This window comes from Drosophila eugracilis, unplaced genomic scaffold (genome assembly GCF_018153835.1).
Source record: "Drosophila eugracilis isolate 14026-0451.02 unplaced genomic scaffold, ASM1815383v1 contig_498, whole genome shotgun sequence".
Classification (NCBI taxonomy): Eukaryota; Metazoa; Arthropoda; class Insecta; order Diptera; family Drosophilidae; genus Drosophila; species Drosophila eugracilis.
The window spans coordinates 721,026-747,650 of NW_024573369.1; the positions used below are offsets into that span (position 1 = coordinate 721,026).

Below are 26,625 nucleotides of genomic sequence, written 5' to 3' on the forward strand. Positions count from 1 at the left end.
GCAGGGTCACGATAAGATAAAGCACCGCCCCCTGCCCCTGAAAGACAGTATGCGTCAAAGTTGTAGGTCTGTGTCTGTAACTGCTGTTCTTGTTTCTTAAAATATTGAAGTACCTTAAAAAGGTATCTAAAGTTGTTTTCCTTTTTCTATTCTATAATAATAATAACATTAAACACTTCTGTTTTGATATTACTATCTAATTATTGATTACCGAAAGTATCATAAAACCTATTAACCGTTCAAAAATGACTAGATATTGTTTATAAAACCAAATGATCTATTAACTCAAGTCAGAGAGTCTATTAGGAATGATAATAGCTAATATTAAACCCGGTGAACACAATGTTATGCTTGTAAATTGCGTCTTTTATTACGGTTACCTACTATTACTATTTTATGGACAGATGTTTTAAGGGCTATTATTATGACCGCAGCTGTGCAGCTGTGCCCCTTCTCTTTTTTACCCGTGTGTTCTTCACACTTTCTGGCGGCTCTTATTAAGCCTTCCTGTGCGTTTCTTTTGCGACGTTTGCCATCATCAAGCCAGCTACTTTATTTACACACGATCGGAGGTGAACCCTCCTCCCCCAACCACGCAACATACCTATATATATATATATGTATATGTATATGTTCATGGGTATATATATCTTTTGGAACGTAGCCCAATTGTGAGGCTCAATTGTAGCTCAATTTGATGGCCCTGGAAGGCAGCGAAGCGTCGCACCATGGGCTTCATATTAGTACACAGAAAATAAATAATATTAAATAATGTGACTGATATGAGAATGGGTTATATGATCAATCAATATTATTGATTTTGTTTTAAAGTGATAGTGCTTTTGTAGATGTTTCTTTTCTCTACTGCTTCCTGGCTTGTTTTCTATACAAAAAACATAAAATAAAGTCATCTTGATTTCTGATACTTAAACATGATTTGCTGTGATCTTTGACCTTGTTTTCTTCTTGTGTAGAAACCAAACTGAACCCAAGTAGATCTGAAAGTGATTGGGGTATCTGTACACTAAGTGTATCTATCCATCCTCTTGCATTTTGATTTCGTATTCCAGGAACGCCATTGGCGTGTTTTTTCCTCATTTCTTTCTCTTTTTTTTTTTGGTTTCAACTAGTGACGACTTCTTGAATTATTCCCGCTGTGCTGGTCATTGAATCGGAATCAGTTTTCTATACTTGGAACGCCGCGAAGCCCATTGCATTACAATGAGTTCGAGGGAGTGGGAAAGAGATGGGGAGAAGCACGCTCTGTGGTACCGTTAAATGCCCGATCGATTCGCATTAACACCGACGAAGAAGTGTGGCCAATTCGATTTGTGATCATTTAAATGATGGTCCCACTGTGCGGCGTCGTTTCCTTTTGTCTTTGTTTTTTCTTTCTTTCTATCTGCTTTGGCTCTTTCCCTTCCATTCTCTGGCTACAATTTCAATTTCGTTGCTTTTTTTCTGGACTGTTGTTATTTTATTATGATTCACACACACCCGCACAAGAAACCAGTTTTTTTTTTTTCGTGAAGTAAGAGAGAGAGTGGGAGCGGGAGCGGGAGCGGGAGAGACGAGAATGAGAATGCCAAACAAACGAACCGCTTTATTTTAAAACTCAAATTGTTGCTGCCATTTTTCGCTGATGCACTGCAAATAATTGGTGTCAATTTGATGATAGTTTTAAAGATTAACCAACAAATTGTGATTTCTGCAATTATGTTCCATTATCTTGAGTCATTGTCTGGGCCCACAACTGTTTACTATATCTCTTTGTCATGTGATTTTTAAGGCTTAGTCTCTTTTATAAAATCTAAAATATATTATAGTCTAGACCAGTTGGAAAAAGTTACATACAGAGTAAATACCCAAAAAACCTTTTAATATTTTTCCCAGTGACTTGGTTTCGATTTCAAGTGGCCAGCAAACATGCAGATAGTGTGATTCAGAATCGGAACTCTTGTGACGCCGTCGGTTTGCCGTTGTTTGCCGCTGCATTCGCCCAGTGTAGTTGTAGTTGCTGTTGCTGTTGCAGTTGCAGTTGCATTTTATTTGTAATGTGATAACAGGCAAGCGCTTTCGTAACTAACGACTTAACCCAAAGCGGTTTCTATTTATTTCTTATTTTCGTCGATAAACTCGGACGACGACGATGGAAATAATATTGAGATAGACGAAACAAAAAAGGGAAAAACAGATAGGAAAATTTATGATTTCGAGAGCAAACGAAGTTAGTTTATTATTGATCGAGGCCTTATCACAGAAGACTGTGCTCCCCATAGATCATATATCATATCATATACTCGTATACCCTATATCACTTATCACTCAAACGCAGAGCTGTTGACATTTTCGAGAAGAGAAGAGCTAAGCAAAGAAGCGAAGAAGAGATAAAGATACAGATACAGGGGCCATTTATCTATCTGCCACGATCGTTGGCTAGTTCCATTTATCAGGGCCCCACTGACTCTGACGGATCGTGAGATAGTGAGTGATCACTGTACGCATTTTCCACACTTTCCACATGCTGCTGTCTGGCTTTTTTCGTCTTCTTCTTTTTGGTTTACTTAACGCGCTGATAATTGAGCTCTGACCTTATCGCACAGTTAGCATCTGCCCCAGGGAGGGCAGCAGCTAGGTAAATCCGATCGATCAGCAGTGAAAGCGACCCAGCGTCGTCTTTAATCCGTTTTAATTACAAGCTGTCTTTAAAAACCTACAACTTAAAACTTAAAACCCCGAAAAGCGAAAGAATTTATAGGGTGACTCAAGCGATGAGCAATATCATCTGTGTCAGCGGCGTTTCAGCATCAGCCAGCCAGCTAGCCAGCAGCCTCATCACATCACACGATCATGATCTCGCGGTCTTGGAGGTCCGGTCATATGGCCAAAAAAGCAAATTATTACACACTCCCGGGAGATGAAATGTAATAAGTAGGCAACCAGCCATCGGCCACCAGCAACCTGATCTCCGCTGACTTCATCGCACTATATATGCGATAAGCCCACCTATTTGCAACCAAAAATGGTATTTGCCATCATTTTGGGATCACAGAAACAGACGATCTTCTGTTGTATCATTTATTGGAGAGACCTAATCAGTTCTTGAACTCTGGCTTACTACATGCTTATGATGATGGGGGTCAACTATAAAATAACACATCGAATTTGAAATTATTAGGTTGTCCCAAGAACTTGTGGGTAATAAAACATAAAAATTACTAGAAGTGCTGAAGTTATTGCAGCTTGTTGCTACATAAATATGATAAGCCAACTTGCCCCAGATTGTTATGGAAAGTTTGAGAAAAGAGAACCATGTTTATGTTAATGTTGAAAATGTTGAGATAACATCCCTTTCTAGTTAACTTTAATTAAAAACCAGAATGGTTTTAGGGTGTGTTTGGCCTGATTTGCGTGCCTATTCTAGATTTGGCATTAATCTGGGGGCGTGGAAGAGCCACCCACCTTCTACGAAAACGGTATAAATGCGAGACTCACCTTTTTCATTCATGATGGTTTTGGTTCTTTGTTTTTTTTCCGGATTTTGGTGTTTGTTTTGCACACCAGGCGGTAAGATTAAGACGGTGATACAGTTGCTCATCAACGAGTTTTGATCTTATATAGAAATATTTCATAATTATCTTTTTTTCTCTGCTGCCTTTATTATTAATAGAAGTTGTGTGTTTTTGATTGCCAACATGCCAACATGCCAGCATGCCAGCCTGTCAAACATGACACAATTTGCTGTCCACCCTTCGTAGATTCTTATATCATATATTTGGTTTTTGTATTTTTTGAATGAATGACAAATCGTGGTGTTTGCATCTGGTGGCCATTGAAATGAATCAACCGGGAAATGCGGAAGGGACAGCAGAGCACAAAACCAAACGGTTTGGGCGGAGTTACTCATAAAACATGGAAATGCCCTGCTTTTCCCGATGCCCCTTTTGCATGCCATCAGATAAACATGATGTTTGCTCTCCCCCTGATGAGTCAGACTTCTGGTATATGGCCACGTCCATGGGTTACATCTTCTTCTCCTTCTCCCTTTTTCATGGCTAACTTTGTAGGTGGCCTGCCTTCGACAAGGTCGCTTTGTTCTTTGGTTTCTTGGCTGTGCGGGCGGTTTTGTGGCAAGAAGAGAAGGCAAATGAAGGTGAAGAGATGCCCAGGTGAAAACTGGTTTCTAGTCTCGGGATTCCAATAAAGTTTCCACTTGCGATTGCACTGGGAAAACGGGGATTTTGGGGGAAAATCTATGGAATGTGCTTGTGCTGGGCATGTAAGGAATATTATTTGCTGAAAGTTTAAAACTATTTATCAAGTGTTGCTTCTGCGATGACAAAGATCATACTTAGGAAAACCACTTTGAATGCAAATAACAATCATAATTATCAACTTGCTAATCCTGTTATTCCTCTGTGATATCATTTAAACGGATAATTAAGATGATATTTCGATATCAAGAAAGAGATAAGAAAAACAGGTCTTGAATTTAGACCACTTTTCGAGTGTTTGGTTCTATGGCCTTTGTTGACGAGTGTACTCGCTGAGCATCTTGCCACGGTAATGAGGCACATGATGAATCATGCTTACCTGCCCCTTTCTGCTGGCACTGCCCCCTGCTGCTGCCTCATTTTCTGGCTGTGCTCCGGCTGTTGTTTGGTTTTTTGTTGCTGTTGTTGTTGATGTTTTTTTTTTTTGCGGCAGGTGATGCGGCTATGTTGATGGCTCTCCGGAGCTGCTGGGATAAACTCATTCGAGCAGCAGCTGCTCCTTTTCTTTTGTTCGACTGGCAAAGGCTGGAAACCAGTTTTAAGTCGTCGAAAGACAGAAAAAAACTGAAACCGATGTTCTGTTTTTTGTTATACGGAAATTGGGAAAAATGTGTGCGGGGGAAGAAGATGTGAGGCGCTGGAGCTGGGAATTCATCATTGGGGGATTAAAATATTTGCCTGAATCACCTGAAAAGAAGGTCAATGAAATGTGTTCGAAATGAGAGACGGCACTTGTGAGATAATCCCTTCTAATATCCTCGTTTTCTCGTTTTCCTTTTATTTCTTTCAGATACTTCCTATGAGAAGGCGTGCCGCCGTGGATCAGCCCCTACCACGCCCATCTTGGGCAGCAAAAACCAGACGGAGCACAATGCCACCTCGCGATTCACCAATTTCTTTTCCAAAAAGTGAGTTTTAATCTCAGATTATTGATCTATATGAGCATTGACAATCTTATTTCTTCGTGTACTAGATCTAATCCCCTTAAGCGGACCAAGTCGGTGACCAAACTGGAGCGGACCAAGCGCGGATCCGGCGGACTGAGGGGCTCCCGCTCGCACGAGAGTCTGCTTTCCAGTCACGCCGTCATGTCCACCATAGGTGAGTCTTCGTCTCTTGCTTGGCCAATCCTATATTATAACCTTCTGGTATCCCGTTTAGATCTCTCCTGCACTGGGGCCGTGGGCGTGGCTCCTGTGCACCAGTCAGTCCTGGGACGACGCCACTGTTTCCAGGTACGGGGCGGGCCTCGTGGCGAGCGTTACTATTCGTGCGGATCGCGCCAGGAGCGTGATCTTTGGATCTACTCGCTGCGCAAGTCGATAGCACCGAATGCGGAGCACACTCGTCGCACGGACAACTCCCTGAAGATGTGGGTATACGAGGCGAAGAATCTGCCTCCCAAGAAGCGTTACTTCTGTGAACTGCAACTGGACAAGACCCTGTATGGCAGGACATCGGTGAAGCTCCAGACGGATCTGTTGTTTTGGGGAGAGCACTTTGACTTCCCCGATATACCCGAGATTAATGTGATCACTGTGAATGTGTTCCGTGAGGTGGACAAGAAGAAGAAGCGGGACAAGTACCAGTTTGTGGGATCCGTGAAGATACCCGTGCACGAGGTTACCTCCAGATTGCCCTGCGAGCAATGGTATCCCATACTGAGCGACAAGGCGGGCGATAGTCTGGGCAGAACATCGGGCGGCGGAGGCAGTGGATCGAAGGATAAGGAGCAGCTGCCTACGCTGAGGATCAAGTGCCGATTCCAGAGCACCGATATCCTGCCCATCAATGTGTATGCCAACTTCTTGGCCTACCTCAAGGAGAACTACAAGCGAGTGTGCGAGACCTTGGAGCCGGTGATTGGGGTCAAGGCCAAGGAGGATATTGGACAGGCCCTGGTTCTGCTGATGCATGCCCAGGGATTGGCCGGAGCCTTCCTAACCGATGTGGTGGCCTTGGATCTGCTGCGAGTGGGTGATCAGAGGCTTACCTTCAGGGGTAACTCTTTGGCCACCAAGAGCATGGAGGCATTCCTCAAGCTGACGGGCGAACAGTATCTGCAGGACACACTGTCCGCACCCATAAACGAGCTGATTCAGTCGGAGAGGGACTGCGAGGTGGATCCAACCAAGGCGAGCGGTTCGTCGGCGGGCTCACTGCAGCGACAGCAGGCCGCCTTGCGCGGCGCAGTGCGTGGGGCGTGGCAATGCATCTTCGAGTCGCACAAGCACTTCCCTGCCCAGCTGCGAAATTGTTTTGCCACGTTCCGGGAGCGCCTGCAACAGTTGGGTCGCCAAGATATGGCCGACAACCTGATCTCGGCGAGCATTTTCTTGCGCTTCCTATGCCCAGCCATCCTGTCACCGTCGCTCTTCAACATCACCACCGAACTGCCGTCGGCGAGGGCCACCCGCAATCTCACACTGGTGGCTAAGACCCTGCAAACGTTGGCCAACTTCACCCGCTTCCAGGGCAAGGAGAACTTCATGGAGTTCCTCAACGATTTCCTCGAACTGGAGGCATCGCGCATGCAGCAGTTCTTGGAGATCATATCGACACGGCCGGAGCATCCTGCCCCTGATTCGATACTCGATTGGGCTGGTTACATTGACCAGGGTAAACAGCTGTCCATCTTGCACAGCCTGCTCAGCGAAAGTCTGGCCAAGCTGCCGGAGGCCAGGCAGCATGAACTAGATCCGCTGCAGCACATCCTGGACGAGATCAGTCGGGCCAAAGAGCATGGCTTGGGTACAGCACTGCCCGGTGGTTATTTGCCGGCCACCTCATCCACGCACTCGATAGCCAGCGAGAATCAGGAGAATCGCAATCCAGGCTCATCGGCCTCGCATGTGGGCTCCAATCCCGAGGAGTTGCTGCCACAGCAAAGCCAGTTGGCTCAGCCGCAACATGCGATTGTTAGCAAGCCTCTGTCCGCGGAGCGTGGCATCATGAGGGGTGTACTTACGCCGAATTCCCTGGAGAAGAATATCTTTAGATACAATGATCCCACGGTTAATGGCTTACTGCAGCAGCAGCAGCAGCAGCAGCAACAGCAGCAGCAGCAACAGCAACAGCAGCAGCAACAACAACAGCAGCATCAGCTGCAACAGCATCCACACCACCAACATCCTCTCCAGCTGCTCTCCAATTCACAAACCTCCATTGCTGGCAATCAGTATATGAGCTCGCCAGGTGGCCTGCAGCATGCCCAGTCCCAGACCTCGATGGCATCTTCGTCGCTCAATGGCAGCAGCAGCAATCTGTTGCATGGCCATCAGCAGCATGTCCACCACCCGCAGCAATTGCATCCACATCACTGCCCGCCGGCGCCACAGACGAGTGCCTCCAGCACCATGGAGCGCATGGAACGGATGAACTATCCGTATATGTCGCATAATGGCAATGACTACGAGGCTAGCACGCCATCGAGCACACGCTCCAGGACACTGCCACGCAACGGGAATCCCAATACCAATGGCAATATGAGCAGCAATAATAACCAGAGCGGCAGCTACGACGACATGCACGGGGAGTTCCAGATACAGATCTCCGGCCTGGATACGAGCAGTGCCTTCGTCTGCAAGTCACCCACACCCATGATGAAGTCAAATTTGGGTCCAGCTGGGGCGGGACGGAGCCACCACAAGTTGAATCTGGGAATACCCGATCATTCCAGTGGCTATGGGCGTGGGAATAGCAATCTGAATCCCAATTCGAATATGCCCAAGAACCTGGAGGATCTCGACGATCTGTTCAAGTACGCCGAGGAGCATGATGTGGCGGAGCCAGGTAATCATCATCATCACAGCCAGAGCCAGCAGAACCCTCAGGGTCACCTTAAACCGGCAGCTGTGCCCGGCAAGGAGCAGCTGTCGGCGAAGAGCAGCCACTGCAGCTCGGGTTACCAGAGCATCTCCACGAATCCGTCGCCCTCGCAGTCCTCCAGTCCCGTGGAGAGCCAGCTGAAGGCCGCGATGGGCAGTCACAATGCACCGCTGGCCTTCAAGAATCCCTCCTACCAGCTACAGCCCCAAACGGGTTCGTCCAGATCTTCAGGCCCGAGTAATCCTCAGCAACAGCAGCAGTTTGGTAGCCGCTTAAAACCGATTGGTGGTGGACTAGTGGCCGCCAGGGCTGCCTTCCTCAACAGTGGTGGAGCCTTAGAGGCGGCCACTTTGACGCCCAGTTCCTCGGATGAGCAACTCTCGGCGGATAACTATTTCAGTTATGCAGCAGCTGCGGCAGCTGGAGCGGGAATAACCACCAAATTGGAGGCTCAACGTTCGCTCAGCGGCGGCAGTAGCTCCTCCAACTCGGCATCCGCTTCCAACTCGAATCTGGGCAAGAGCGGTGGCTCATCAGCCTACGGGCGGCTGAATGGACCGCTCAAACGGGAGGATGTCTATGGCAGTGGCTACGGCGGCAGCAGTGGTAATGTGGGCTATGGCATGGCCACATCCAGTGTCTCTGGACACCATCAGCATCCCCACCAACAGCAGCAGCAGCAGCATCAGTTGCAACAGCAGCAGCAGCATCAAAGGGAACGGGATCAGGAGTTGAAGCAGTATGCAGGCAGTGTGGCAGGAAGCGTAGGATCTGCCACATCGGCGGCACAGAGGCGTCTGAGTTTGGACTCGGCGCGCACGCTTTCCGACAGCAGCACGGACACGGAGGGTGAGTTGGGGAAGTTGATCTACCAAAACAGAAACTAACTTCCGATATTCCCTGTTTTCAGGACACTGCAACCAAGTGCAGGAGGGCAAGCGACGCAGACAGTTGCGCAGCAGTGGCGGCAGCGGCGGTGGCGGTGGCGGAGGAGCAGGTTCAGAACAGGGATTGGGCAAGAGCTATGACCAGAACGGGGAGATCCAGCTGCTGCAGCAGACGCTGGACACCCTATGTCATACACTAGATCGGGATGAGGCGGAGCTGCGGGACTCTAGCGATGAGCTCTTTGGTCTACAGCGGGCGGCGGGCAGTAATGGATCGAACAACCTGAGCCTGCAGTCGGAGTCCACCATGCGGAGCATCATCGACAGGTGGGGATTGAACTCGATTCGAGATTATGATTACGATGTAGCCAAAAAGAGGTCCACAAAGCTGCTTGCAAGATTAGAAAAAGCTTTTATTAATCACTAATTTTGGCCACATGACACTTAAAATATTTGTTTTGAAAAACTAATCCTTCAATGGAAAACCTAATTAAAGTTTCTTTCAATCCTCCTGCAGACTCATCACCATGGAGGAGGAGCTGCGTCGCGAGCAGCTGAAGATGTCGCTGGCGCTGTCCCACAAGCAGCGCGTGATCGAGGAGCAGGGCCAGCAGATCGCAGCACTGGATGCGGCCAATAGTCGTCTCTTGAGTGCCCTGACCGCACTGCGCCAGCGGTACGAGACGCAGCAGCAACAGCAGCAGCAGCAACAGCAGCACCAAGCACCACCAAAGACCCAGAAGCCACAGTGAGCGGATGGGGGAGAAGAAGGTTAGAGAGATCGTAGGAGGATCGGGAGGAGACCGCGACTACTAAAGGTAGGGCACCAAGGAGACACCGTCGCGGTTCCGTCTTAAGGATACCTTTTTGTTTATTTTTTTTTTAGCTATTTTTTTGTATGCTACATAAATTATACTACATGTTTAATATAATAATTACACATAACATACATACATTATACATAATTTCTCAATCTATGTTTAAAAACAACAACAAAATGTGAAAACGCTAAACGCAGCTGCAAAGGCAGTAAGATATAAACCCAGAAACCAGAAGATCGGAGCATGGAAGTGAAGAAGAACAAGAACAAGTTAAGATAATGAATAAAATTATAACCAAAGTTAGACAAAACTTCTTCCGCAACTTACTTTACTTATTTCCCATTTCAAATCTCTATAAAACACCAAAAAATTATATTATTTTACTGGGAAATAACAATTTTAAATCTCAAAAATCTTTTTGGCGCTGCAGATTCTGCTAACACAAAAGAAATATTTTCATATTTTGAATGCAGTCGAACTTTAATAATGAAATACATCGTCGTATAGCATTCCTTATACGAACCACTATTGGCTGAGTTAAGAGCAGCATACTTTCATGTTAATGCGTACATCGGGACAAGCCGATTTTCGCATTTTTTATGAGGGGTATCATCATTAGCAGCACAAAACAGTCGTTCTTTTGGCTGTGCGTCTTGTTTTGGCTGAGCTATAGGTAAAAAGCCGCAATTAATTTTGCAAATTTCTGATGAAATTGTGTTTCCTTATTTTTTCAGCCATTAAATCGGAGCTCGCGCCGAAATATCAGAACGATAATGACAAAAGTAAGTATAGGGGCTTTAAGTTTCGGTAGTAAGCTTCATAAAACAGCCGTTGTTTTAGCCGTGCGTCTTGTTTTGACAAAGTTACAGCCAACAAAACTGGGCTCTCTGCTGCCAAAAGACGTATACTTGATTTTGGGCGGAAAAAAATCAGTTTTTTGGGCATAGCACAGCCAAACATGGTCCAAATGAGGAATGTAATACCTCGTAGGGCTCGCAACTTGATTGCCATGATTCCCAATTGATGTGCATTCAAATCTGGAAAATTTTATTTCTGGCCATTTTTTGAAAATTTTGATGATGGTACCCCTTATCAAAAACGCGAAATTTGGGCCAAAATGTAATTTCCCAAAATCGAAAAACGAGTGATAGGGGTGGTAAGTGGTGGTCGTTAGCAGCACAAAACAGTCTCAATTTTGGCTGTGCGCCATTTTTTGGCCGAGCTAGAGCTGAAAACCCGCAACAAATATTGCATTTTGATTTTTTAGCCATGAAATCAGCACTCGCAGGAAAAGAGCAGTACCCCACTGTAAAAGGTGGGTATAGAGGCTTAAAGTGTTGGTTGTTAGCTGCATAAAACAGTCGTTCTTTTGGCTCTGCGTCTTGTTTTAGCCGAGCTAGAGCTGAAAACCCGCAACAAATATTGCATTTTGATTTTTTAGCCATGAAATCAGCACTCGCAGGAAAAGAGCAGTACACCACTGTAAAAAAGTGGGTATAGGCGCTTAAAGTGTTGGTTGTTAGCTGCATAAAACAGTCACTGTTTTAGCTGTGCGCCTTGTTTTGGCCGAGCTAGAGCTGAAAACCCGCAACAAATATTGCATTTTGATTTTTTAGCCATGAAATCAGCACTCGCAGGAAAAGAGCAGTACACCACTGTAAAAAGTGGGTATAGGGGCTTAAAGTGTTGGTTGTTAGCTGCAAGAAACAGTCACTGTTTTAGCTGTGCGTCTTTTCTGAGCAAAGTTAGAGCTAAGAAACTGCAAGAAGGCCGGGCTCTCCGCTGCCAAAAGACGTATACTTGATTTTGGGCGGAAAAAAATCAGTCTTTTGGGCATAGCAGAGCCAAAAATGGTCCAAACGAGGAATGTAATACCTCGTAGAGCTCGTAACTTGATTGCCATGATTCCCAATTGATTTGCATTCAAATCTGGAAAACTTCATTTCTGGCCATTTTTTGAAAATTTTGATGATGGTACCCCTTATCAAAAACGCGAAATTTGGGCCAAAATTTAATTTCCCAAAATCGAAAAACGAGTGATAGGGGTGGTTAGTGTTGGTCGTTAGCAGCACAAAACAGTCTCAATTTTGGCTGTGCGCCATTTTTTGGCCGAGCTAGAGCTGAAAACCCGCAACAAATATTGCATTCTGATTTTTTAGCCATGAAATCAGCACTCGCAGGAAAGGAGCAGTACACCACTGTAAAAGGTGGGTATAGGGGCTTAAAGTGTTGGTTGTTAGCTGCATAAATTAGTCAATGTTTTAGCTGTGCGTCTTTTCTGAGCAAAGTTACAGCTAAGAAACGGCGACAATCCGGGCTCTCTGCTGCCAAAAGACGTATACTTGATTTTGGGCGGAAAAAAATCAGTCTTTTGGGCATAGCAGAGCCAAAAATGGTCCAAACGAGGAATGTAATACCTCGTAGAGCTCGTAACTTGATTGCCATGATTCCCAATTGATTTGCATTCAAATCTGGAAAGCTTCATTTCTGGCCATTTTTTGAAAATTTTGATGATGGTACCCCTTATCAAAAACGCGAAATTTGGGCCAAAATTTACTTTCCCAAAATCGAAAAACGAGTGATAGGGGTGGTAAGTGGTGGTCGTTAGCAGCACAAAACAGTCTCAATTTTGGCTGTGCGCCATTTTTTGGCCGAGCTAGAGCTGAAAACCCGCAACAAATATTGCATTTTGATTTTTTAGCCATGAAATCAGCACTCGCAGGAAAAGAGCAGTACACCACTGTAAAAGGTGGGTATAGGCGCCTAAAGTGTTGGTTGTTAGCTGCATAAAACAGTCACTGTTTTAGCTGTGCGCCTTGTTTTGGCCGAGCTAGAGCTGAAAACCCGCAACAAATATTGCATTTTGTTTTTTTAGCCATGAAATCAGCACTCGCAGGAAAAGAGCAGTACACCACTGTAAAAAGTGGGTATAGGGGCTTAAAGTGTTGGTTGTTAGCTGCATAAAACAGTCGTTCTTTTGGCTGTGCGTCTTGTTTTAGCCGAGCTAAAGCTGAAAACCCGCAACAAATATTGCATTTTGATTTTTTAGCCATGAAATCAGCACTCGCTGGAAAAGAGCAGTACACCACTGTAAAAGGTGGGTATAGGGGCTTAAAGTGTTGGTTGTTAGCTGCATAAAACAGTCACTGTTTTAGCTGTGCGCCTTGTTTTGGCCGAGCTAGAGCTGAAAACCCGCAACAAATATTGCATTTTGATTTTTTAGCCATGAAATCAGCACTCGCAGGAAAAGAGCAGTACCCCACTGTAAAAGGTGGGTATAGGGGCTTAAAGTGTTGGTTGTTAGCTGCATAAAACAGTCGTTCTTTTGGCTGTGCGTCTTGTTTTAGCCGAGCTAGAGCTGAAAACCCGCAACAAATATTGCATTTTGTTTTTTTAGCCATGAAATCAGCACTCGCAGGAAAAGAGCAGTACACCACTGTAAAAAGTGGGTATAGGGGCTTAAAGTGTTGGTTGTTAGCTGCATAAAACAGTCGTTCTTTTGGCTGTGCGTCTTGTTTTAGCCGAGCTAAAGCTGAAAACCCGCAACAAATATTGCATTTTGTTTTTTTAGCCATGAAATCAGCACTCGCAGGAAAAGAGCAGTACACCACTGTAAAAAGTGGGTATAGGCGCTTATAGTGTTGGTTGTTAGCTGCATAAATTAGTCAATGTTTTAGCTGTGCGTCTTTTCTGAGCAAAGTTACAGCTAAGAAACTGCAAGAAGGCCGGGCTCTCCGCTGCTAAAAGACGTATACTTGATTTTGGGCGGCAAAAAATCAGTCTTTTGGGCATAGCAGAGCCAAAAATGGTCCAAACGAGGAATGTAATACCTCGTAGAGCTCGTAACTTGATTGCCATGATTCCCAATTGATTTGCATTCAAATCTGGAAAGCTTCATTTCTGGCCATTTTTTGAAAATTTTGATGATGGTACCCCTTATCAAAAACGCGAAATTTGGGCCAAAATGTAATTTCCCAAAATCGAAAAACGAGTGATAGGGGTGGTAAGTGGTGGTCGTTAGCAGCACAAAACAGTCTCAATTTTGGCTGTGCGCCATTTTTTGGCCGAGCTAGAGCTGAAAACCCGCAACAAATATTGCATTTTGATTTTTTAGCCATGAAATCAGCACTCGCAGGAAAAGAGCAGTACCCCACTGTAAAAGGTGGGTATAGAGGCTTAAAGTGTTGGTTGTTAGCTGCATAAAACAGTCGTTCTTTTGGCTCTGCGTCTTGTTTTAGCCGAGCTAGAGCTGAAAACCCGCAACAAATATTGCATTTTGATTTTTTAGCCATGAAATCAGCACTCGCAGGAAAAGAGCAGTACACCACTGTAAAAAGTGGGTATAGGCGCTTAAAGTGTTGGTTGTTAGCTGCATAAAACAGTCACTGTTTTAGCTGTGCGCCTTGTTTTGGCCGAGCTAGAGCTGAAAACCCGCAACAAATATTGCATTTTGATTTTTTAGCCATGAAATCAGCACTCGCAGGAAAAGAGCAGTACACCACTGTAAAAAGTGGGTATAGGGGCTTAAAGTGTTGGTTGTTAGCTGCAAGAAACAGTCACTGTTTTAGCTGTGCGTCTTTTCTGAGCAAAGTTACAGCTAAGAAACTGCAAGAAGGCCGGGCTCTCCGCTGCTAAAAGGCGTATACTTGATTTTGGGCGGAAAAAATCAGTCTTTTGGGCATAGCAGAGCCAAAAATGGTCCAAACGAGGAATGTAATACCTCGTAGAGCTCGTAACTTGATTGCCATGATTCCCAATTGATTTGCATTCAAATCTGGAAAGCTTCATTTCTGTCCATTTTTTGAAAATTTTGATGATGGTACCCCTTATCAAAAACGCGAAATTTGGGCCAAAATTTAATTTCCCAAAATCGAAAAACGAGTGATAGGGGTGGTAAGTGGTGGTCGTTAGCAGCACAAAACAGTCGTTCTTTTGGGTGTGCGTCTTGTTTTAGCCGAGCTAAAGCTGAAAACCCGCAACAAATATTGCATTTTGATTTTTTAGCCATGAAATCAGCACTCGCAGGAAAAGAGCAGTACACCACTGTAAAAAGTGGGTATAGGGGCTTATAGTGTTGGTTGTTAGCTGCATAAAACAGTCACTGTTTTAGCTGTGCGCCTTGTTTTGGCCGAGCTAGAGCTGAAAACCCGCAACAAATATTGCATTTTGATTTTTTAGCCATGAAATCAGCACTCGCAGGAAAAGAGCAGTACCCCACTGTAAAAGGTGGGTATAGAGGCTTAAAGTGTTGGTTGTTAGCTGCATAAAACAGTCGTTCTTTTGGCTGTGCGCTTTGTTTTAGCCGAGCTAAAGCTGAAAACCCGCAACAAATATTGCATTTTGATTTTTTAGCCATGAAATCAGCACTCGCAGGAAAAGAGCAGTACACCACTGTAAAAAGTGGGTATAGGGGCTTATAGTGTTGGTTGTTAGCTGCAGAAAACAGTCACTGTTTTAGCTGTGCGCCTTGTTTTGGCCGAGCTAGAGCTGAAAACCCGCAACAAATATTGCATTTTGATTTTTTAGCCATGAAATCAGCACTCGCAGGAAAAGAGCAGTACACCACTGTAAAAAGTGGGTAAAGGGGCTTATAGTGTTGGTTGTTAGCAGCAGAAAACAGTCACTGTTTTAGCTGTGCGCCTTGTTTTGGCCGAGCTAGAGCTGAAAACACGCAACAAATATTGCATTTTGATTTTTTAGCCATGAAATCAGCACTCGCAGGAAAAGAGCAGTACACCACTGTAAAAAGTGGGTATAGGGGCTTATAGTGTTGGTTGTTAGCTGCATAAAACAGTCACGGTTTTAGCTGTGCGCCTTGTTTTGGCCGAGCTAGAGCTGAAAACCCGCAACAAATATTGCATTTTGATTTTTTAGCCATGAAATCAGCACTCGCAGGAAAAGAGCAGTACACCACTGTAAAAAGTGGGTATAGGGGCTTATAGTGTTGGTTGTTAGCTGCAGAAAACAGTCACGGTTTTAGCTGTGCGCCTTGTTTTGGCCGAGCTAGAGCTGAAAACCCGAAACAAATATTGCATTTTGATTTTTTAGCCATGAAATCAGCACTCGCAGGTAAAGAGCAGTACACCACTGTAAAAAGTGGGTATAGGGGCTTAAAGTGTTGGTTGTTAGCTGCAAGAAACAGTCGTTCTTTTGGCTGTGCGCCTTGTTTTTGACGAGCTAGAGCTGAAAACACGCAACAAATATTGCATTTTGATTTTTTAGCCATGAAATCAGCACTCGCAGGAAAACAGCAGTACACCACTGTAAAAAGTGGGTATAGGGGCTTAAAGTGTTGGTTATTAGCTGCAAGAAACAGTCGTTCTTTTGGCACTGCGCCTAGTTTTGGCTGAGCTAGAGCTGAAAACCCGCAACAAATATTGCATTTTGATTTTTTAGCCATGAAATCAGCACTCGCAGGAAAAGAGCAGTACACCACTGTAAAAAGTGGGTATAGGGGCTTAAAGTGTTGGTTGTTAGCTGCAAGAAACAGTCGTTCTTTTGGCACTGCGCCTAGTTTTGGCTGAGCTAGAGCTGAAAACCCGCAACAAATATTGCATTTTGATTTTTTAGCCATGAAATCAGCACTCGCAGGAAAAGAGCAGTACACCACTGTAAAAAGTGGGTATAGGGGCTTAAAGTGTTGGTTGTTAGCTGCAAGAAACAGTCGTTCTTTTGGCACTGCGCCTAGTTTTGGCTGAGCTAGAGCTGAAAACCCGCAACAAATATTGCATTTTGATTTTTTAGCCATGAAATCAGCACTCGCAGGAAAAGAGCAGTACACCACTGTAAAAAGTGGGTATAGGCGCTTAAAGTGTTGGTTGTTAGCTGCAAGAAACAGTCGTTCTTTTGGCTGTGCGCCTTGTTTTGGCCGAGCTAGAGCTGAAAACACGCAACAAATATTGCATTTTGATTTTTTAGCCATGAAATCAGCACTCGCAGGAAAACAGCAGTACACCACTGTAAAAAGTGGGTATAGGGGCTTAAAGTGTTGGTTGTTAGCTGCATAAAACAGTCACGGTTTTAGCTGTGCGCCTTGTTTTGGCCGAGCTAGAGCTGAAAACCCGCAACAAATATTGCATTTTGATTTTTTAGCCATGAAATCAGCACTCGCAGGAAAAGAGCAGTACCCCACTGTAAAAGGTGGGTATAGGGGCTTAAAGTGTTGGTTATTAGCTGCAAGAAACAGTCGTTCTTTTGGCTGTGCGCCTTGTTTTGGCCGAGCTAGAGCTGAAAACACGCAACAAATATTGCATTTTGATTTTTTAGCCATGAAATCAGCACTCGCAGGAAAACAGCAGTACACCACTGTAAAAAGTGGGTATAGGGGCTTAAAGTGTTGGTTGTTAGCTGCATAAAACAGTCACGGTTTTAGCTGTGCGCCTTGTTTTGGCCGAGCTAGAGCTGAAAACCCGCAACAAATATTGCATTTTGATTTTTTAGCCATGAAATCAGCACTCGCAGGAAAAGAGCAGTACACCACTGTAAAAAGTGGGTATAGGGGCTTAAAGTGTTGGTTGTTAGCTGCAAGAAACAGTCGTTCTTTTGGCTGTGCGCCTTGTTTTGGCCGAGCTAGAGCTGAAAACCCGCAACAAATATTGCATTTTGATTTTTTAGCCATGAAATCAGCACTCGCAGGAAAACAGCAGTACACCACTGTAAAAAGTGGGTATAGGGGCTTAAAGTGTTGGTTGTTAGCTGCATAAAACAGTCACTGTTTTAGCTGTGCGTCTTTTCTGAGCAAAGTTAGAGCTAAGAAACTGCAAGAAGGCCGGGCTCTCCGCTGCTAAAAGGCGTATACTTGATTTTGGGCGGAAAAAAATCAGTCTTTTGGGCATAGCAGAGCCAAAAATGGTCCAAACGAGGAATGTAATACCTCGTAGAGCTCGTAACTTGATTGCCATGATTCCCAATTGATTTGCATTCAAATCTGGAAAACTTCATTTCTGGCCATTTTTTGAAAATTTTGATGATGGTACCCCTTATCAAAAACGCGAAATTTGGGCCAAAATTGAATTTCAAAAAATCGCAAAACGAGTGATAGGGGTGGTTAGTGTTGGTCGTTAGCAGCACAAAACAGTCGTTCTTTTGGCTGTGCGCCTTGTTTTGGCCGAGCTAGAGCTGAAAACACGCAACAAATATTGCATTTGGATTTTTTAGCCATGAAATCAGCACTCGCAGGAAAAGAGCAGTACACCACTGTAAAAAGTGGGTATAGGGGCTTAAAGTGTTGGTTGTTAGCTGCAAGAAACAGTCACTGTTTTAGCTTTGCGTCTTTTCTGAGCAAAGTTAGAGCTAAGAAACTGCAAGAAGGCCGGGCTCTCCGCTGCTAAAAGGCGTATACTTGATTTTGGGCGGCAAAAAAATCAGTCTTTTGGGCATAGCAGAGCCAAAAATGGTCCAAACGAGGAATGTAATACCTCGTAGAGCTCGTAACTTGATTGCCATGATTCCCAATTGATTTGCATTCAAATCTGGAAAGCTTCATTTCTGGCCATTTTTTGAAAATTTTGATGATGGTACCCCTTATCAAAAACGCGAAATTTGGGTCAAAATTGACTTTCCCAAAATCGAAAAACGAGTGATAGGGGTGGTAAGTGGTGGTCGTTAGCAGCACAAAACAGTCTCAATTTTGGCTGTGCGCCATTTTTTGGCCGAGCTAGAGCTGAAAACCCGCAACAAATATTGCATTTTGATTTTTTAGCCATGAAATCAGCACTCGCAGGAAAAGAGCAGTACACCACTGTAAAAAGTGGGTATAGGGGGCTTATAGTGTTGGTTGTTAGCTGCATAAAACAGTCGTTCTTTTGGCTGTGCGTCTTGTTTTAGCCGAGCTAGAGCTGAAAACCCGCAACAAATATTGCATTTTGATTTTTAGCCATGAAATCAGCACTCGCAGGAAAAGAGCAGTACACCACTGTAAAAAGTGGGTATAGGGGGCTTATAGTGTTGGTTGTTAGCTGCATAAAACAGTCGTTCTTTTGGCTGTGCGTCTTGTTTTAGCCGAGCTAGAGCTGAAAACCCGCAACAAATATTGCATTTTGATTTTTAGCCATGAAATCAGCACTCGCAGGAAAAGAGCAGTACACCACTGTAAAAAGTGGGTATAGGGGCTTAAAGTGTTGGTTGTGAGCTGCATAAAACAGTCACGGATTTAGCTGTGCGCCTTGTTTTGGCCGAGCTAGAGCTGAAAACCCGCAACAAATATTGCATTTTGATTTTTTAGCCATGAAATCAGCACTCGCAGGAAAGGAGCAGTACACCACTGTAAAAGGTGGGTATAGGGGCTTAAAGTGTTGGTTGTTAGCTGCATAAATTAGTTAATGTTTTAGCTGTGCGTCTTTTCTGAGCAAAGTTACAGCTAAGAAACGGCGACAATCCGGGCTCTCTGCTGCCAAAAGACGTATACTTGATTTTGGGCGGAAAAAAATCAGTCTTTTGGGCATAGCAGAGCCAAAAATGGTCCAAACGAGGAATGTAATACCTCGTAGAGCTCGTAACTTGATTGCCATGATTCCCAATTGATTTGCATTCAAATCTGGAAAGCTTCATTTCTGGCCATTTTTTGAAAATTTTGATGATGGTACCCCTTATCAAAAACGCGAAATTTGGGCCAAAATTTACTTTCCCAAAATCGAAAAACGAGTGATAGGGGTGGTAAGTGGTGGTCGTTAGCAGCACAAAACAGTCTCAATTTTGGCTGTGCGCCATTTTTTGGCCGAGCTAGAGCTGAAAACCCGCAACAAATATTGCATTTTGATTTTTTAGCCATGAAATCAGCACTCGCAGGAAAAGAGCAGTACACCACTGTAAAAAGTGGGTATAGGGGCTTATAGTGTTGGTTGTTAGCTGCATAAAACAGTCGTTCTTTTGGCTGTGCGTCTTGTTTTAGCCGAGCTAGAGCTGAAAACCCGCAACAAATATTGCATTTTGATTTTTTAGCCATGAAATCAGCACTCGCAGGAAAAGAGCAGTACACCACTGTAAAAAGTGGGTATAGGGGCTTAAAGTGTTGGTTGTGAGCTGCATAAAACAGTCACGGATTTAGCTGTGCGCCTTGTTTTGGCCGAGCTAGAGCTGAAAACCCGCAACAAATATTGCATTTTGATTTTTTAGCCATGAAATCAGCACTCGCAGGAAAAGAGCAGTACACCACTGTAAAAAGTGGGTATAGGGGCTTAAAGTGTTGGTTGTTAGCTGCATAAAACAGTCGTTCTTTTGGCTGTGCGTCTTGTTTTAGCCGAGCTAGAGCTGAAAACCCGCAACAAATATTGCATTTTGATTTTTTAGCCATGAAATCAGCACTCGCAGGAAAAGAGCAGTACACCACTGTAAAAAGTGGGTATAGGGGCTTAAAGTGTTGGTTGTTAGCTGCATAAAACAGTCGTTCTTTTGGCTGTGCGTCTTGTTTTAGCCGAGCTAGAGCTGAAAACCCGCAACAAATATTGCATTTTGATTTTTAGCCATGAAATCAGCACTCGCAGGAAAAGAGCAGTACACCACTGTAAAAAGTGGGTATAGGGGCTTAAAGTGTTGGTTGTTAGCTGCAAGAAACAGTCACTGTTTTAGCTTTGCGTCTTTTCTGAGCAAAGTTAGAGCTAAGAAACTGCAAGAAGGCCGGGCTCTCCGCTGCTAAAAGGCGTATACTTGATTTTGGGCGGCAAAAAATCAGTCTTTTGGGCATAGCAGAGCCAAAAATGGTCCAAACGAGGAATGTAATACCTCGTAGAGCTCGTAACTTGATTGCCATGATTCCCAATTGATTTGCATTCAAATCTGGAAAGCTTCATTTCTGGCCATTTTTTGAAAATTTTGATGATGGTACCCCTTATCAAAAATGCGAAATTTGGGTCAAAATTGACTTTCCCAAAATCGAAAAACGAGTGATAGGGGTGGTAAGTGGTGGTCGTTAGCAGCACAAAACAGTCGTTCTTTTGGCTGTGCGCCTTGTTTTGGCCGAGCTAGAGCTGAAAACCCGCAGCAAATATTGCATTTTGATTTTTTAGCCATGGAATCAGCACTCGCAGGGAAAGAGCAGTACACCACTGTAAAAAGTGGGTATAGGGGCTTAAAGTGTTGGTTGTTAGCTGCATAAAACAGTCACTGTTTTAGCTATGCGTCTTTTCTGAGCAAAGTTAGAGCTAAGAAACTGCAAGAAGGCCGGGCTCTCCGCTGCTAAAAGGCGTATACTTGATTTTGGGCGGCAAAAAATCAGTCTTTTGGGCATAGCAGAGCCAAAAATGGTCCAAACGAGGAATGTAATACCTCGTAGAGCTCGTAACTTGATTGCCATGATTCCCAATTGATTTGCATTCAAATCTGGAAAACTTCATTTCTGGCCATTTTTTGAAAATTTTGATGATGGTACCCCCTTATCAAAAACGCGAAATTTGGGCCAAAATTTAATTTCCCAAAATCGAAAAACGAGTGATAGGGGTGGTTAGTGTTGGTCGTTAGCAGCACAAAACAGTCGTAATTTCGGCTGTGCGCCTTGTTTTGGCCGAGCTAGAGCTGAAAACCCGCAGCAAATATTGCATTTTGATTTTTTAGCCATGGAATCAGCACTCGCAGGAAAAGAGCAGTACACCACTGTAAAAAGTGGGTATAGGGGCTTAAAGTGTTGGTTGTTAGCTGCAAGAAACAGTCACTGTTTTAGCTTTGCGTCTTTTCTGAGCAAAGTTAGAGCTAAGAAACTGCAAGAAGGCCGGGCTCTCCGCTGCTAAAAGGCGTATACTTGATTTTGGGCGGCAAAAAATCAGTCTTTTGGGCATAGCAGAGCCAAAAATGGTCCAAACGAGGAATGTAATACCTCGTAGAGCTCGTAACTTGATTGCCATGATTCCCAATTGATTTGCATTCAAATCTGGAAAACTTCATTTCTGGCCATTTTTTGAAAATTTTGATGATGGTACCCCTTATCAAAAACGCGAAATTTGGGCCAAAATTGACTTTCCCAAAATCGAAAAACGAGTGATAGGGGTGGTAAGTGGTGGTCGTTAGCAGCACAAAACAGTCGTTCTTTTGGCTGTGCGCCTTGTTTTGGCCGAGCTAGAGCTGAAAACCCGCAGCAAATATTGCATTTTGATTTTTTAGCCATGGAATCAGCACTCGCAGGAAAAGAGCAGTACACCACTGTAAAAAGTGGGTATAGGGGCTTAAAGTGTTGGTTGTTAGCTGCAAGAAACAGTCACTGTTTTAGCTTTGCGTCTTTTCTGAGCAAAGTTAGAGCTAAGAAACTGCAAGAAGGCCGGGCTCTCCGCTGCTAAAAGGCGTATACTTGATTTTGGGCGGCAAAAAATCAGTCTTTTGGGCATAGCAGAGCCAAAAATGGTCCAAACGAGGAATGTAATACCTCGTAGAGCTCGTAACTTGATTGCCATGATTCCCAATTGATTTGCATTCAAATCTGGAAAACTTCATTTCTGGCCATTTTTTGAAAATTTTGATGATGGTACCCCTTATCAAAAACGCGAAATTTGGGCCAAAATTTAATTTCCCAAAATCGAAAAACGAGTGATAGGGGTGGTTAGTGTTGGTCGTTAGCAGCACAAAACAGTCGTAATTTCGGCTGTGCGCCTTGTTTTGGCCGAGCTAGAGCTGAAAACCCGCAGCAAATATTGCATTTTGATTTTTTAGCCATGGAATCAGCACTCGCAGGAAAAGAGCAGTACACCACTGTAAAAAGTGGGTATAGGGGCTTAAAGTGTTGGTTGTTAGCTGCAAGAAACAGTCACTGTTTTAGCTTTGCGTCTTTTCTGAGCAAAGTTAGAGCTAAGAAACTGCAAGAAGGCCGGGCTCTCCGCTGCTAAAAGGCGTATACTTGATTTTGGGCGGCAAAAAATCAGTCTTTTGGGCATAGCAGAGCCAAAAATGGTCCAAACGAGGAATGTAATACCTCGTAGAGCTCGTAACTTGATTGCCATGATTCCCAATTGATTTGCATTCAAATCTGGAAAACTTCATTTCTGGCCATTTTTTGAAAATTTTGATGATGGTACCCCTTATCAAAAACGCGAAATTTGGGCCAAAATTGACTTTCCCAAAATCGAAAAACGAGTGATAGGGGTGGTAAGTGGTGGTCGTTAGCAGCACAAAACAGTCGTTCTTTTGGCTGTGCGCCTTGTTTTGGCCGAGCTAGAGCTGAAAACCCGCAGCAAATATTGCATTTTGATTTTTTAGCCATGGAATCAGCACTCGCAGGAAAAGAGCAGTACACCACTGTAAAAAGTGGGTATAGGGGCTTAAAGTGTTGGTTGTTAGCTGCAAGAAACAGTCACTGTTTTAGCTTTGCGTCTTTTCTGAGCAAAGTTAGAGCTAAGAAACTGCAAGAAGGCCGGGCTCTCCGCTGCTAAAAGGCGTATACTTGATTTTGGGCGGCAAAAAATCAGTCTTTTGGGCATAGCAGAGCCAAAAATGGTCCAAACGAGGAATGTAATACCTCGTAGAGCTCGTAACTTGATTGCCATGATTCCCAATTGATTTGCATTCAAATCTGGAAAACTTCATTTCTGGCCATTTTTTGAAAATTTTATCAAAAATGCGAAATTTGGGTGAAAATTGACTTTCCCAAAATCGAAAAACGAGTGATAGGGGTGGTAAGTGGTGGTCGTTAGCAGCACAAAACAGTCGTTCTTTTGGCTGTGCGCCTTGTTTTGGCCGAGCTAGAGCTGAAAACCCGCAGCAAATATTGCATTTTGATTTTTTAGCCATGGAATCAGCACTCGCAGGGAAAGAGCAGTACACCACTGTAAAAAGTGGGTATAGGGGCTTAAAGTGTTGGTTGTTAGCTGCATAAAACAGTCACTGTTTTAGCTATGCGTCTTTTCTGAGCAAAGTTAGAGCTAAGAAACTGCAAGAAGGCCGGGCTCTCCGCTGCTAAAAGGGCGTATACTTGATTTTGGGCGGCAAAAAAATCTGTCTTTTGGGCATAGCAGAGCCAAAAATGGTCCAAACGAGGAATGTAATACCTCGTAGAGCTCGTAACTTGATTGCCATGATTCCCAATTGATTTGCATTCAAATCTGGAAAACTTCATTTCTGGCCATTTTTTGAAAATTTTGATGATGGTACCCCTTATCAAAAACGCGAAATTTGGGCCAAAATTGACTTTCCCAAAATCGAAAAACGAGTGATAGGGGTGGTAAGTGGTGGTCGTTAGCAGCACAAAACAGTCGTTCTTTTGGCTGTGCGCCTTGTTTTGGCCGAGCTAGAGCTGAAAACCCGCAGCAAATATTGCATTTTGATTTTTAGCCATGGAATCAGCACTCGCAGGAAAAGAGCAGTACACCACTGTAAAAAGTGGGTATAGGGGCTTAAAGTGTTGGTTGTTAGCTGCAAGAAACAGTCACTGTTTTAGCTTTGCGTCTTTTCTGAGCAAAGTTAGAGCTAAGAAACTGCAAGAAGGCCGGGCTCTCCGCTGCTAAAAGGCGTATACTTGATTTTGGGCGGCAAAAAATCAGTCTTTTGGGCATAGCAGAGCCAAAAATGGTCCAAACGAGGAATGTAATACCTCGTAGAGCTCGTAACTTGATTGCCATGATTCCCAATTGATTTGCATTCAAATCTGGAAAACTTCATTTCTGGCCATTTTTTGAAAATTTTGATGATGGTACCCCTTATCAAAAACGCGAAATTTGGGTCAAAATTGACTTTCCCAAAATCGAAAAACGAGTGATAGGGGTGGTAAGTGGTGGTCGTTAGCAGCACAAAACAGTCGTTCTTTTGGCTGTGCGCCTTGTTTTGGCCGAGCTAGAGCTGAAAACACGCAACAAATATTGCATTTTGATTTTTTAGCCATGAAATCAGCACTCGGAGGAAAAGAGCAGTACACCACTGTAAAAAGTGGGTATAGGGGCTTAAAGTGTTGGTTGTTAGCTGCATAAAACAGTCACTGTTTTAGCTATGCGTCTTTTCTGAGCAAAGTTAGAGCTAAGAAACTGCAAGAAGGCCGGGCTCTCCGCTGCTAAAAGGCGTATACTTGATTTTGGGCGGCAAAAAATCAGTCTTTTGGGCATAGCAGAGCCAAAAATGGTCCAAACGAGGAATGTAATACCTCGTAGAGCTCGTAACTTGATTGCCATGATTCCCAATTGATTTGCATTCAAATCTGGAAAACTTCATTTCTGGCCATTTTTTGAAAATTTTGATGATGGTACCCCTTATCAAAAATGCGAAATTTGGGTCAAAATTGACTTTCCCAAAATCGAAAAACGAGTGATAGGGGTGGTAAGTGGTGGTCGTTAGCAGCACAAAACAGTCGTTCTTTTGGCTGTGCGCCTTGTTTTGGCCGAGCTAGAGCTGAAAACACGCAACAAATATTGCATTTTGATTTTTTAGCCATGAAATCAGCACTCGCAGGAAAAGAGCAGTACACCACTGTAAAAAGTGGGTATAGGGGCTTAAAGTGTTGGTTGTTAGCTGCAAGAAACAGTCACTGTTTTAGCTTTGCGTCTTTTCTGAGCAAAGTTAGAGCTAAGAAACTGCAAGAAGGCCGGGCTCTCCGCTGCTAAAAGGCGTATACTTGATTTTGGGCGGCAAAAAATCAGTCTTTTGGGCATAGCAGAGCCAAAAATGGTCCAAACGAGGAATGTAATACCTCGTAGAGCTCGTAACTTGATTGCCATGATTCCCAATTGATTTGCATTCAAATCTGGAAAACTTCATTTCTGGCCATTTTTTGAAAATTTTGATGATGGTACCCCTTATCAAAAATGCGAAATTTGGGTCAAAATTGACTTTCCCAAAATCGAAAAACGAGTGATAGGGGTGGTAAGTGGTGGTCGTTAGCAGCACAAAACAGTCGTTCTTTTGGCTGTGCGCCTTGTTTTGGCCGAGCTAGAGCTGAAAACACGCAACAAATATTGCATTTTGATTTTTTAGCCATGAAATCAGCACTCGCAGGAAAAGAGCAGTACACCACTGTAAAAAGTGGGTATAGGGGCTTAAAGTGTTGGTTGTTAGCTGCATAAAACAGTCACTGTCTTAGCTGTGCGTCTTTTTTTGACCGAGCTAGAGCTAAAAAGCCGCAAATTTTGACAAAAATTTAAGGGTTTCTAGCTCTAACTTTGTGAAATCGAGACGTACTGCCAAATGAACGACTGTTTTGTGTAGCTTTTGAATAAAACTTATTATTAGATTAGCATTTTAACGAATAATTGGCAAAACTTGACAATTTTGTAACCAATCCAATTTAAAATGTTTTTTAGGCGACCAAGTCGATGCGGATGTTGATGACTAGTACTTTGAGCGGAGCTCTTATGCGGACTTTTATAACCAATGGAATCAGCTATAAATATTTAAAAGGACCCCCCTTTCTGATCGGAGAAGGACCTTTGCGACGCAGATCGATAGATTTATGAATGCAAAACTATATGTACTAAAATGTAAAAACGTTTCAATAAAATTAAAAATAAAATAATTTTTCTAGAAAATTAAACAAAAGTTTTGACGTAAATAGTAACACAATTTTTGACGAAAAAATTGTCAACTAGGCAAAAGTTTTGACGAAATCCTAACGTGTTTTTCGCCTGAAAATTTGTCAAAAGTTTTGACCAAAAATAGTAATGAAAATTTTTGACCAGTTTTTAAAAACTGGTCTAACTGGACAAAAGTTTTGACGAAATCTTCATACAGTACTCGGTCGATTTTTCGTCAAAAGTTTTGACCAAAAATAGTAATGAAAATTTTTGACCAGTTTTTAAAAACTGGTCAAACTGGTCAAAAGTTTTGACCAATGCATTGTGCTGTTTTAATCATGCGTAAATTGTGGAATGCCTAAAAGTATGCTAACATTTTTCCAAGACGCCCAAAAGTATGTCA

General features: G+C 43.7%; 1 protein-coding gene across 10 annotated transcripts in view; it reads left to right on the forward strand.

The window, feature by feature from the left end:
- LOC108105343 (ras GTPase-activating protein raskol) overlaps positions 1–26,224 on the forward strand; it is a 57,121-nt gene extending 30,897 nt beyond the window's left edge. For 5 of the 10 annotated variants that reach the window (XM_017211842.2, XM_017211844.2, XM_017211843.2 and 2 more), the window contains 5 exons: positions 5,065–5,182; positions 5,248–5,375; positions 5,436–8,951; positions 9,013–9,316; positions 9,507–10,120. In XM_017211842.2, the coding sequence (XP_017067331.1) occupies positions 5,065–5,182; positions 5,248–5,375; positions 5,436–8,951; positions 9,013–9,316; positions 9,507–9,741 (4,301 nt within the window). In that variant the 3' untranslated portion in view covers positions 9,742–10,120. Of the gene's footprint in view, positions 1–5,064; positions 5,183–5,247; positions 5,376–5,435; positions 8,952–9,012; positions 9,317–9,485; positions 10,121–10,544; positions 10,593–26,012 lie in introns of those variants that run through there. The other 5 variants (XM_017211845.2, XM_017211840.2, XR_005993906.1 and 2 more) reach the window with 4 other exon arrangements.
- The last annotated feature ends 401 nt before the right edge of the window (positions 26,225–26,625 follow it).